This window comes from Astatotilapia calliptera, chromosome 10 (genome assembly GCF_900246225.1).
Source record: "Astatotilapia calliptera chromosome 10, fAstCal1.2, whole genome shotgun sequence".
NCBI classification, from domain to species: Eukaryota; Metazoa; Chordata; class Actinopteri; order Cichliformes; family Cichlidae; genus Astatotilapia; species Astatotilapia calliptera.
The window spans coordinates 6,000,280-6,013,189 of record NC_039311.1 but is presented as its reverse complement, the minus strand read 5'-3'; the positions used below and the strand labels follow the sequence as shown (position 1 = coordinate 6,013,189).

Genomic DNA, 12,910 nt, shown 5'->3' with positions numbered 1-12,910 from the left:
TGATATTAACTTAAGAGTGAACCCTTTGCATTTAAATGACATATTTGCAGGGGAAGTTTTGCATGTAGGTGCTCTTGCAGATAGTAAATGAACAGTGATGGGAATCAGTCAGCTGCACCGTGGACCATGTGTGCATGCGTCTTCCTTTCCTCTCATTCAGCTGTTTTAAAACGACACCTCCCCCCTCCTTCCCAAACCCTGCTCCCACTCCGAGTGCAGTCATTTCTAGTGCAGAGAAATGTCCCTGGTGACACAGAGGGATGACGCAGGCTCTCTCTTCTTTCTGTTTCACCTCTCCCCCCCACTAACATCATCTTTTTCCTCTTTTGACTCGCTCTCCCATGCTTTTTTTTTTTTGCTCTGGCGCTCCCTCTTTCTCCATTTCCTCTCACTGTCTCCCTTTCCTCCTCCCTCTCCTCCTCCCTCTCTCTCATTCTGGCTCTCTCTCTCTCTCTCTCTCTCTGCTCCGGCACTGCAGTGCTGATTGTGATTGCACAGACACTCACACACACACACACACTCATTCACGCACACACACACACAGAAGCGTAGCTGAGAGGCAAGGACTGCAGCAGCATGCACCAACCACGGCTGAGCTGTTCAGGGACTTGAGGAAGGAGAAGTGAGGAGAGAAAATAGTGGACTATCTCACACCAGCCTGCATGTGCATCTTGCAGCGGTAGGAACGATGCATTTCAAGAGCGGACACCTTATGTTATCCGGCCTCCTCTGCACTGCCTCTGCATCCCATTCACCCTGCTCCTCCCACTCCAACTCTTCCTCCTCCTTGTGTCTACAGCATCATTAGACAGGACTACAGATTGACCGGGACTGGCGAGTGGTGGATGGTCAGGTTTTGCCCCGGCTGAAGGATTCTGCTATGCTACACACACATCACTGATGGTTGGATTGTAACTGACATTTGGAGCTAGACGATAACACACGACCTGCGAGGAATCTTGGATGTGCGTGTCATTCTTTACCAGTGTTGTAATTGGCGCATTTCTTCTTTTTAGCCGGTTGTTTTTGCCATCTCTGAGACTGGCTAGCAGGCACTGCAGCATCAGGACCGCAACACCATGAATTGGTAGGGCATGAGGACCCAGGGGCAACCCGAAGGAAGGGCTTGAGTGTTTCCATTGCTACCATTGCTGCTGAGGTGCTTATCTTGATTTTTTTTTCCCAGAAAAGTGTGCCTGGTGGGGGCTGGGGTGGGTGGTGACAGCACAGGTACCTAGGCCCCTGCAGAGCAGAGCGGGTGGCTCTTGCGTAGAGGAGGTAGGCAGGACGTCCTGTGGAAAAGGGGGGAAGAAGGGCTGGCTCGAGCATTGGGCTCCTGATAGTGGCTATTTTTGTCTCCTCTAGTTCAGTGATTGGGACAGCGGGTGGAAGAGAAGATGCTTATGGCCCGAGACACAGCGCGGGATGAAGCTCAAAAGCTACACAGGAAGTGGCTGAAGCACCAGGCCTTTATGGCAGAACTGGCCCGCAATAAAGAATGGCTGGCCAAGATAGAACAGGTGAGTGGAGGTGATCGAGGGCTGTTTGTGGAAAAGTGGGGGAGGGATGGGGAGGTCAAAGAGGCAGAGCACGTGAGCCAAAGAGAGCACGTGACAAAGAAACGGTGTTGATGGTGGGTGTGGTGGCAGTAAAATCGAATAGGTGAAAGTGGGTGACATGTCATCACTCAGCTTGGGGACATCCTGAATTACAGTGTCAAGGTTACATTGCTACAGTAGCTGTGCTGTTTTCAGATTCACAGGTGGTGTGATCCCTGTGGTTCTTTTGCCTCTTGATGCAGACATTTGACCAGCCTGCTCAGTTATGGAGGTTACAGTGATTCATACAGAGGACATTTAAACATGTGCAGCAGTTATGGACACACATGCAGAAAGTGCAGACACTGTAACTTGCTTGTATGTACTAATTTTATGTGACACAAGTGATATAGGGTCAGTTCACATCATTTTTTTTGTTCTGCTTTCCCATAATGCTTTGCTTTCCTGAAATCCTGACAGAGCAACATCCCATCCATACACAATGTTTTTCAGCTTAGATGTGCTCTAGGCCTGCATTGAAATCTGCTGGTTTAAATCACCGGTACATTATATGTGACATTTTAAATGTTAGTAGTAAATACGAAAAAAGTTTGAATAAATTGCAGTTTTGCACATATTTTGGATACAGTTTTTGTCTTGAGTACAGTATAACACTGTTTGATACTTAAATTATTTTATTGACTCTGACTCCATATGCACTGTGCATGTGTAGTGATGTCATTTAATGCATTCAGATTGATGACCATCCACAAACACTGTGAACTGGTTGAATCAGGCAGTAGTTTGTCCCTCAAGCATCATATGAACATTAGCAAAATGTCATCCAGAAACTACTGCAGTCTTCTAAGGGCTCCATTTTAAGTACTTTAATCACTATTTTTTCCATATTCTGAAAAAAAGGAAGGTTAATGAGCGGATTTCTCATTTCCTATCATACAAAAACCATCATTACTTTGTCTCTTATTGTGTAACGGGTGTTCTGGCAGCAATGTTTTTGACTATTTGATGTCCACAGCAGATGAGTTGCTTCTATCAGATTATGTGAATATATTCATCTGCAGTAGAAATAAATAAATAAGAGAAATTCAGACATTTACCTTTCAGTATGTTTAAGTCATTCATTTTTATTGAATGCATAAAGAAATTAATTGCTTTTAAATTATTAGAGCTTTTTTGTAGGATATATTGAATTATTAGATATTCATAGGGTGACAGTGTAACCAATTGTAAGCACAACCCTTGCAGACAAATCTTACAATGGTATAATGAGGAAATCCTCATTAGCCATCTTGGTTGTCCATGTGTGAAATGCATTTTAAGGTTCATTGTGCTATAGTCTAGACCCTCAGACTGAGACAGACACCTTAGCGTAGTTCAATAACGATGCAAACTAACAAAAACATAGTAGGACTTACATTTCTAGTAATCAGGCTTTTTGGAGATGTTGTTGATGCTGTGGACCAGGGATAGTTGGAGAATCCAAGCAGCCACACTCACTTGTGTTCTCATTAGGGTTATGTACTGTGGTGTAGAAGTGCAGGACACTATTTTTTCTGATCTTACCAGTTGAGCAGTGAACTACTGTAAAAATGTATTTCTACAAAAAGACTCAATTAATGTCACAACACAACTCAAACGACCTAATGTTGTCAAATAGATACAACTTAGGAGTCGTTGTGGTATCTCTTTATTAGAAAGAAATTTGGTTAACAGATTACAAGACAGACGTTGGCAGCTACAGCTTAACTGAGATCTCCCCATAGAAACCCTGTGTTGGACCTTTTGCTCTGTCAAATCTGTTTTGACCTTCATATTTACCTTTTTGGTTTGTATATTGTTCTGCCAAAACTGTACATTCAATCTTGACTTAGTGGGTTTAACTCAGTGTCTCTAGCTAGTAGTGAATGGTTCCAGCTTCTGAACTGCAAACACCTTTCTGCCACACATCTCAATCTTTGAATTCAGGTGTTTTCAGTCCCATTTCCACAGCTGGAAGCACTTTGGCGACAGTGGGAAGGAAAAACTCTCTTTTAACAGGAAGAAACCTCCGGCTGAACCAGGCTCGGGGAGGGGCGGGGCCATCTGCCGCGAGCGGTTGCGGTGAGAGAAGGAAATTAGGAACCACATTTAATAACTCAGCCACAGAGCAGCAGACCATGAAGTTGCCAACTCTTTGCTGACTCAGAGCCCCAAATTGGTGCTGGCGTTAACATCAACACAAAAACTGTGTGCCGAGAGTTTCTATGGCAGAGCAGCACCTGTAGGTGTAATCCATAGGTACACACACAACAATTATTTGTATTTGTTGTATTTGTGCAGAAAACTTTGTAAACCTGTTAAAATTTAATGTCTCCTTTAATAACAATATTTGTCATATTTGGTGATATCTAGTACACATAGTTTTGATAACTAAGATAAGTCTTTTAATCAATCTTTATGTATTCAAATGTGTTATTTATTAGTGTAATGTCATTTGGCAGCTACACTGATAAATGATACAATTATAACACAATATATGTGTTCTGGTACTGCAGTAACTAGAATACAAATATTGTTTTAAAAACAGCACTGAGGCAGTTAAAGGATTAGGCTGGACATGTCTCAGGACCTGCCACTGCAATGTTTTTGTTCATTTTATTTATGCTTTCATGAGCTGCTTTACACAAGCTGGAGGTAGAACATAAAGTGAGACAGTTAAAACATACAGTAAAATCTTGAACCATTTGTGATCAGCTTACATTGCAGTTAAATTATATATTTCGTCCACCACTGGGATAGAAAACTGTTACATTAGAATGAAGGAATACACTTGATGTTCTGCCAACTGAGTTTATATAAGGATGGATATAATTATTAAGGCACAAGCACTGGTATACAATGTCCCTTTTTGAAGTCTTAATTTTAGCATTTTGGCTGTTGCCATCTTGTTTCTGTTGGAGCCAACAAGGGGCCATATTTGGACGAGAGGCATTCACGAACATTTGGTCTTCTTACTTGTATCTTTAATAAGACTGGTTTTTTGTACCGTTGAGCTTATTTTTGCTGTTAAGTTGAGTGTTTTTAACATAAGACTCAAAGGGGGTTGACTCATCTTTGGAGTTGGCTTCAAGTGGTTATTTGAAGAACTGCAGTTTATTAGCCTTGTAGATTGTTGCTTGGTTGTGCCTGTAATGTGAATCCACTTTTACCTCTAAAATGAAAACAGAATGAAATAGGATACTGCTTTTCTTCCAAATCAGTGCATTTGTTTTTAACCTTTCGTGCCAAACAGCAGAAAAACTGAAAGGACTGACACAGAGCGCAGAAGATGGCTACTCCATAAAAACTGTCTAACATGTGCTAACTGCCTTGATTTCCTGTGTTCCCGACAGTGACAGTTTAATCTACCTCTTAATCTACCCCAATGCTATCTCTGTCATTACCTGAGAGACACAGAAAAAAGATGTTGCTGTGCTGGGACCGGAGAACTCTGCGTCCTTTTGGAAGGGTTCCTGTATCAGGCCTTACCTCTGTTCTCTCACATTACTTAATCAGCAGAGCCACAAAGATCCATGTCGGCTCATATATGTGGAGGAACTGTGGGTGTTTCTCTCTTACAGTGGGTGGAATACTAGCTGACCTTGTGCTTTGTCTTGCTGTGGGCTCAGGGGTCAGTGGATTGTAAACAAACACTGTGGAAGTAACAAGCTGGAGAACATAGATCACTGAACGGACACAAATTAGGTAACTAAAAATGGATACCTAACAAATTGGTTATCTGTGTTTTGCTCAAGGTTGGTACCCAGTATATTTTTGCAGTGAGTTGAGATGAACATAGATTTGTTTATATGTCATATTCACAGACAGTGGACATTGATAATATACAAGTATTTCCAGCAGCTCCCCTTTTTTAACAATTGAGATCTAACAGGGGAAAAAACACTTGGACAAAACTGCTTCAGACATCTTAACATACATGATGGATCAATTTCATGTGCCTTCTTTACATTCAAGCTCCTTGGATTGTTTAATCCAACATGGCGTGCTCAGACACAATGCTGTTTTTATTAGTACGGCAAGTCAGAAGAACCAATAGTGTCCTTATCCTGCCTGTGGCTACTATTTTCAGGTATTGTGCACCTGTTGGGAACTGGATTCAGTGACAGATTACAGATTTTTAATGATACATGATGAAAGACTGTTTCCCACTGTGTGGACAGTAAGGTTTCTGACTGTAACAGGGGTATAAGCTACTATTCATCATTCATTGGTACACTGAAAAAAATCCATGTTGGATTTATTTAATTCAATAGTGGACATTGGTTGCACACAACTGTTTTGCTTTGGCAGAAACTTAAACAACTGAGTTAAATCAACACAACTTATTCATATTCAATAAACCTGTGCATTTTGTGTTGATAAAACGCGACTGAAACATGTTTAGATGAAGTAAGGTGAGCTCTTGGAATATTTTAATCCTTCGTAATTTTGACATTTTATCTCAACACTATTCAATAACTTTTAACCCAGTACTACTTGGTCACTCAAATACTACATGTTGTCTTCATATTACATAATGTTCAACAAAGTTTAGAGTCTGGTTAACATGAATGGATCTATTGAACAACTATCATCCTTCTATCTTTATCTAGGTTGCAGGAGGGGCTGGGGCATAACCCAGAAGTGATAGGGTAAGAGGCAGAGTACACCCTGGACAGCTTACCAGTCTATCACATAGAGACAAACAACCATTTGCACTTATATTCACAGGTAATTTAGAATCCAATTAACCTAACCCTAATTCTAACGACTGCATGACTTTTAACTGTGGGAGGAAACCAGAACACCCAGAGAGAAACCAATGCAAACTAGCCAGATTGTGGATTTGAACCCAGGCCCTTCTTCCTGTGAGGCAACAGCGCTAACCACCATGCCACCTGCTGCTTTAAAAAAAAAAAGCAGGAAAGCTATGATTTCAAGGCTTGATGCAGAATTTTCTGTGCCTTTTTGTCCTTGACAGGTTAAACCACAATAAATAGCAATAGCATACACGTGGTGTGTGTGTGTAGTTGTCTGCCTCTTATAACTCCAGTGATTTTCCTGCAGTTTGAAATCTCTTGCGATCTTGTGAATTTCTTACTAGATTATATCATGTTATCTCAACAAGAACAAATTAAGTTGTTGAATTTCATACAGATCCTACATGATTTAATTACATTCAAGACAGAAACATGAAATTTTTGTGTTCAATTTACAAGGTAGACTTTTTTAATGTAACAGCCACCCAAGAGGCGCCTTCCTCAAACCACGATCCAAAGCGCGTGAGACTGAAATCCTGTGCGGTGTCGTGAGATTTAACATTGCTATATTATTGACTTACTTCACTTGAACATGATATGGACAATTTAATCTACCCTCTCTGCATATCATGTAGTTTCTACACTATATAGTTACACTTAACTTGAACGCATGAGGCAATTGTGTTAAATACACTCAAGATGCTTACATAAATCCAAGAGATGGCCAATCCCTTTTTTTCAGTGTAGGATCAGTTTAATGCTCATTTTGAGTCAAAGTTGTTGATAATGAGAACATTTAAGTACTTTGCTTGACATTGTCAATACTCAACAACAAAAATCATAATTTAAAGAGCAGGTTCAACAGGAGTTTTGTGGAGATCATGGGAAATACTGTTTTTTGTTTGGACCATCCATTAATTAATTCCGGGGTTATATAAATAAATTTGGAATAATTTCATGAAGAGTTGGCTTTTTAACCTTAGCATAGATATTGTTATCTTATTTTGTTACTTACTTAACATATAAAGTAGTGGTGCTGATATATCATTGTGGCAGTGGCATGTGACTTTACAGAATGGCAAGCAGAGACAACTTGCACCAGCTCCCAAACAGACAAAAACATCTTCCACAACAATTTAAGTTGGATCAGATTCAAGCATACCATTTGTGCTGCCTGCCTTTCTGCAGTCCTTCCTCGCTGAAGAATTGTAAAGTGTTATTACTTATCTAGACAAATAAATATCTAGTATTTTATTAAAAATTGTACCCTATTGGCTGACAGCGACAATGGGTGGAAGAATTGCCTTCGATGCTTGTTGCCTCCTGGGAGCACGAGGCAGGTCTGGGCCCGCGCTGGAGAGTCGGCGCAGTGGCAGGATGGCTGCTGTGTTGCCTGGGATTACTCCTTATCCCCTACCCAACCCTGTTGCTGGTCATGTGCTCTATGTTGTGTGTGTTAGGTCGGGGGCGGGTTCATTCCACTGCAGGGTAACCTGCCACTGCATGTGGCGAATAAAATTTGAACTTGAACTTGAATTTTTCAAACAATCTATTTAGGAAAAGAAGCAATAAAAGATCATGACAACACCTCAGCAGTGTCGGGGAGTAACGGAATACATGTACTGGCATTACGTATTTAAAAGACAAAATATGAGTAACTGTATTAGATTACATTCTTTTCCTGTTTCACATGTTAGGCTGTGCCCTCTCTATTATTGGTAATTACACACTGGTGGAAACCCAAACAAAACACTAATAATAATAAGAGGCTCGAATGTCTGTGTTTCAATCTCGTGGCCCATGTCACCTTTAAAATTATTATTCAAAAAACAATTTAATATGAAGGCAATATGAGCAGAGTGTTACAGGCATAGCCCTATACCCGTTATGTGCAAAAAAAAAAAGGAGAGTTGAAAAATACGAGTTGGGAGCTGGAAGCATGTAAATATAATAATAACCACTGCAGCCAAAAAGAGAGCCTGACGAGCCCAGCTGAAGTAAGTCGTTAAGACTCGACTGTTGGCTGTGTTCGTGTTTTCCTCCGAAACAATAAGTTCCGTTGCAGCAGCCTTTCAACACCTCTCTCTGTCTCTTGCTAGCAAAGTTGACACAGACAACAAAGTAAAGCTCGTTTTCGGTTACGACACAAAACCCGACGTATTAGCCAGAGGTCCCTTTACTACGGTTCGGAGCCGCGGACCTGTTTTATATTTGCACGGAGTAGTTTTCTATATGAGATCACTGCAAAAAGTGCAGCCTTACCTAATGTCCACCCTACTGTTACTCATTTACAGTGGGGCAAAAAAGTATTTAGTCAGCCACCGATTGTGCAAGTTCCCCCACTTAAAATGATGACAGAAGTCAGTAATTTGCACCAGAGGTACACTTCAACTGTGAGAGACAGAATGTGAAAAAAAAATCCATGAATTCACATGGTAGGATTTGTAAAGAATTTATTCGTAAATTAGGGTGGAAAATAAGTATTTGGTCACCTCAAACAAGGAAAATCTCTGGCTCTCACAGACCTGTAACGTCTTCTGTAAGACGCTTTTCTGTCCCCCACTCGTTACCTGTATGAATGGCACCTGTTTGAACTCATCATCTGTATAAAAGACACCTGTCCACAGCCTCAAACAGTCAGACTCCAAACTCCGCCATGGCCAAGACCAAAGAGCTTTCGAAGGACACCAGGAAAAGTATTGTAGACCTGCACCAGACTGGGAAGAGTGAATCTACAATAGGCAAGCAGCTTGGTGTGAAAAAATCAACTGTGGGAGCAATCATCAGAAAATGGAAGACATACAAGACCACTGATAATCTCCCTCGATCTGGGGCTCCACGCAAGATCTCATCCCGTGGGGTCAAAATGATCATGAGAATGGTGAGCAAAGATCCCAGAACCACACGGGGGGACCTGGTGAATGACCTGCAGAGAGCTGGGACCAAAGTAACAAAGGTCACCATCAGTAACACACTACAACGGCAGGGAATCAAATCCTGCAGTGCCAGACGTGTTCCGCTGCTGAAGCCAGTGCATGTCCAGGCCCGTCTGAAGTTTGCCAGAGAGCACATGGATGATACAGCAGAGGATTGGGAGAATGTCATGTGGTCAGATGAAACCAAAGTAGAACTTTTTGGTATAAACTCAACTCGTCGTGTTTGGAGGAAGAAGAATACTGAGTTGCATCCCAAGAACACCATACCTACTGTGAAGCATGGGGGTGGAAACATCATGCTATGGGGCTGTTTTTCTGCCAAGGGGACAGGACGACTGATCCGTGTTAAGGACAGAATGAATGGGGCCATGTATCGTGAGATTTTGAGCCAAAACCTCCTTCCATCAGTGAGAACTTTGAAGATGAAACGAGGCTGGGTCTTCCAACATGACAATGATCCAAAACACACCGCCCGGGCAACAAAGGAGTGGCTCCGTAAGAAGCATTTGAAAGTCCTGGAGTGGCCTAGCCAGTCTCCAGACCTCAACCCCATAGAAAATCTGTGGCGGGAGTTGAAAGTCCGTGTTGCTCGGCGACAGCCCCAAAACATCACTGCTCTCGAGAAGATCTGCATGGAGGAATGGGCCAAAATACCAGCTACTGTGTGTGCAAACCTGGTAAAGACCTATAGTAAACGTTTGACCTCTGTTATTGCCAACAAAGGTTATGTTACAAAGTATTGAGTTGTATTTTTGTTATTGACCAAATACTTATTTTCCACCCTGATTTACGAATAAATTCTTTACAAATCCTACCATGTGAATTCATGGATTTTTTTTTCACATTCTGTCTCTCACAGTTGAAGTGTACCTCTGGTGCAAATTACTGACCTCTGTCATCATTTTAGGTGGGGGAACTTGCACAATCGGTGGCTGACTAAATACTTTTTTGCCCCACTGTATATTAAGATTTAAACATCTAGTTGGTGTTGGTATGGAGAGTAACCTTCAGTAATAGTAATAAATCACACAGCAATAGGACATTCATGTAGTTGTAAAAAGCATGATGATATATTAAGTAATCCAAAGTATTCAGAATACGTTACTCTCATTGAGTAACGTAACCGAATATGTTACAAAATACATTTTGGGGCATGTAATCTGTAATCTGTGGTGGAATACATTTTAAAAGTAGCCTTCCCAACACTGCACCTCCGTACACATAAAACTGTGTTATTGGAAAACTGTGCATAAAATATCAAAAGTAAAATAATTATTCTGCAGAAAAATGCTCCCCATCAGTGTTAAATGGAATACTGCTGCACATTTTAACTATTAATTAATTTGATATTTTTTAACTATGTTATATTCGTAATCATCATCAGCATATCAACATATGCGTACTGGTGGTGGTCAGAGGGCGTACCGGTGGCGCCAGTGTCCGGCAGCCTTGCCTCTGTAGGTGCGCCCCAGGGCAGCTGTGGCTACAATGTAGCTTGCCATTGCCAGTGTGTGAATGTGTGTGTGAATGGGTGGATGACTGAATGTAGTGTGAAGCGCTTTGGGGTCCTTAGGGACTGAGTAAAGCGCTATACAAATGCAGGCCATTTACCATTCACCATATCCTGTAAATCGTTTTTGTGGTTGGACCATATATCTCTAAAAAAGTTGTTAATTAGCTCAGAAGCAGATGATTTAAAAATAAAAGTGCATTAAGATATATTAAAAGAAAATCTGCTAATTAACAAGCTCGAGCAGTTTGTGACATGGTTTACTGTCAATATCTACAGGTGGATTAAAAATGAAGGTGGAGTGTTGGCAAAACAGCTGGTTAACTGCTTTACATTCAGTCAAGTGATTTCTCATAGATGTTAATCTGAAAGTGCTGCTGTGCCTGCACTGATTACCTTGCCCGTTTTTAGACCAGATGCCTTCCCCTCTTCATTATCGTCAGAAGTGTCTTAGCTAATGTACTGAATGGGTTAAATGCAGAGGAACTATTTCCCCATGGGGACTAACACGCACACTTTTTAAAGGAATTGCTAATCTCAGTCTTTACACGTGTTGGTCAAAGTGGTTAGCAAGAAGAAACTCATCTGTTACTATGCTAAGTAACAGAAGCTTGTTTACTTGCTAATGCTAGTTCTGTTTCAGCAAAAAAGTGCTGGTCATAGCTGATTTCAGAGCAGTGGAAACAGAGCCAGTGGCAGCTTCCAACTCATGATGATCTCCCATCAGTTTACCATGAAAGACTAGAGGTTTATCCAAAGTGCATCCGCAAACCACCAGAAAAGAGCTCATCTTACCCAGCTCATGTCACTGTTAAGGAGACTAACATGCCGGTGAAACAGAGACAGCCGCAGTTTCCTATGAGCACAACACAAGCCAAGTGCCGAGCTTTCCAACTGCAGCCATGAGATGGCAGTAATGTAAAGAATGGATCTAAACAGGACAGAAGTTTTATGAAAGCACTGCCTGAGGAGAAAGGAGAGACTGCAATACTTTCTTTTTAAATAATCTCTAATTTTAGATTTGACAAGTAAATACTGCTTGCCTTGATTGCCCTGAAGGACGGCTGCAGACCAAGAAACATTTTATCCAAATCAAGAGTTAAACAATATTTCATACGGATTTATTTAATAGCACAGTGTTCAATAACCAAATGTCAAGACTGTTTACTGACAGCTGGGCCGTCAAGTAGGTCTCATGCTGTACTACAATTTCGCCTCTGTCAGTGCGCCCCAGGGTGGCTGTGGCTACAATGTAGCTTGCCATCACCAGTGTGTGAATGTGTGCGTGAATGGGTGGATGACTGGATATGTAAAACGCTTTGGGGTCCTTAGGGACTAGTAAAAGCGCTATATAAATACAGGCCATTTACCATTTACTACAATTTAAATTTTTAACTGGGTGCCTATTGTGCTTTTCAGTAGAAACTGTGTGGCCAAAATGTTTCTGTCACTGCTAAAAACACCTGTTACCACTGAGTAACATGGTATCTTTGACAGTTTTGGTTATCTAGCTCTGTGAGATAGTTATATGAGGCCCTCCCACAGTGACAGCCTAGCACAGAAGCAACAAGTCTAGAAATTAAGTTAAGGTGCAATTTAAAAAAGAAAAAGACAAAACAAAACAACAAACACATGTCCTCTATTGGTCACAAGTTATTTTTGTCATCCTCCATCTGTTTTTACTGTTCTTGAATGTAGCAACAGAGTCCCTTCCAGCTTGTAATGTTTTTTTGGCAAGCTAGGATCACCCAACATCCTGTTTGGCCTTATACTTTTGTAAATATGCAAATATTCGATTTTCATTTTTCACAGATGTTTGTGTGTTGATGTCGTGAACTGTCACATTCTGTCTTCTGTTTGCTCAATGATATTTGAAAAAATGATATGCTTCCCAGCACTGTTACATGCTAGTATTTACTTTAGTATAGTCTTCATTAGCCTTAACACAACTTCAGATTTACTGCTATCTTAGCATTATGTCACTTTTTAATGAATTCATTCATTTTTTTAATCACATTTCAGTTTGACAGGTTCAACATAGCCATGCTTCTTGTTTCTGTAGCTGACTCAACAAAAACCTAAAAAACCCAGTCAGAGATGACTGGGATCACATTGGTGGTTATCAAT

The 12,910-nt window shown here is 41.0% G+C and overlaps 1 protein-coding gene across 5 annotated transcripts in view; it reads left to right on the top strand.

The window, feature by feature from the left end:
* Positions 1-437: 437 nt before the first annotated feature.
* Positions 438-12,910, top strand: part of sptbn4a (spectrin, beta, non-erythrocytic 4a) — a 33,074-nt gene continuing 20,601 nt past the window's right edge. Inside the window, exons 1-2 of one of the 5 annotated variants that reach the window (XM_026182272.1) lie at positions 440-1,087; positions 1,187-1,520. In XM_026182272.1, the coding sequence (XP_026038057.1) occupies positions 1,398-1,520 (123 nt within the window). In that variant the 5' untranslated portion in view covers positions 440-1,087; positions 1,187-1,397. Of the gene's footprint in view, positions 1,521-12,910 lie in introns of all 5 variants that reach the window. The other 4 variants (XM_026182273.1, XM_026182271.1, XM_026182274.1 and 1 more) reach the window with 4 other exon arrangements.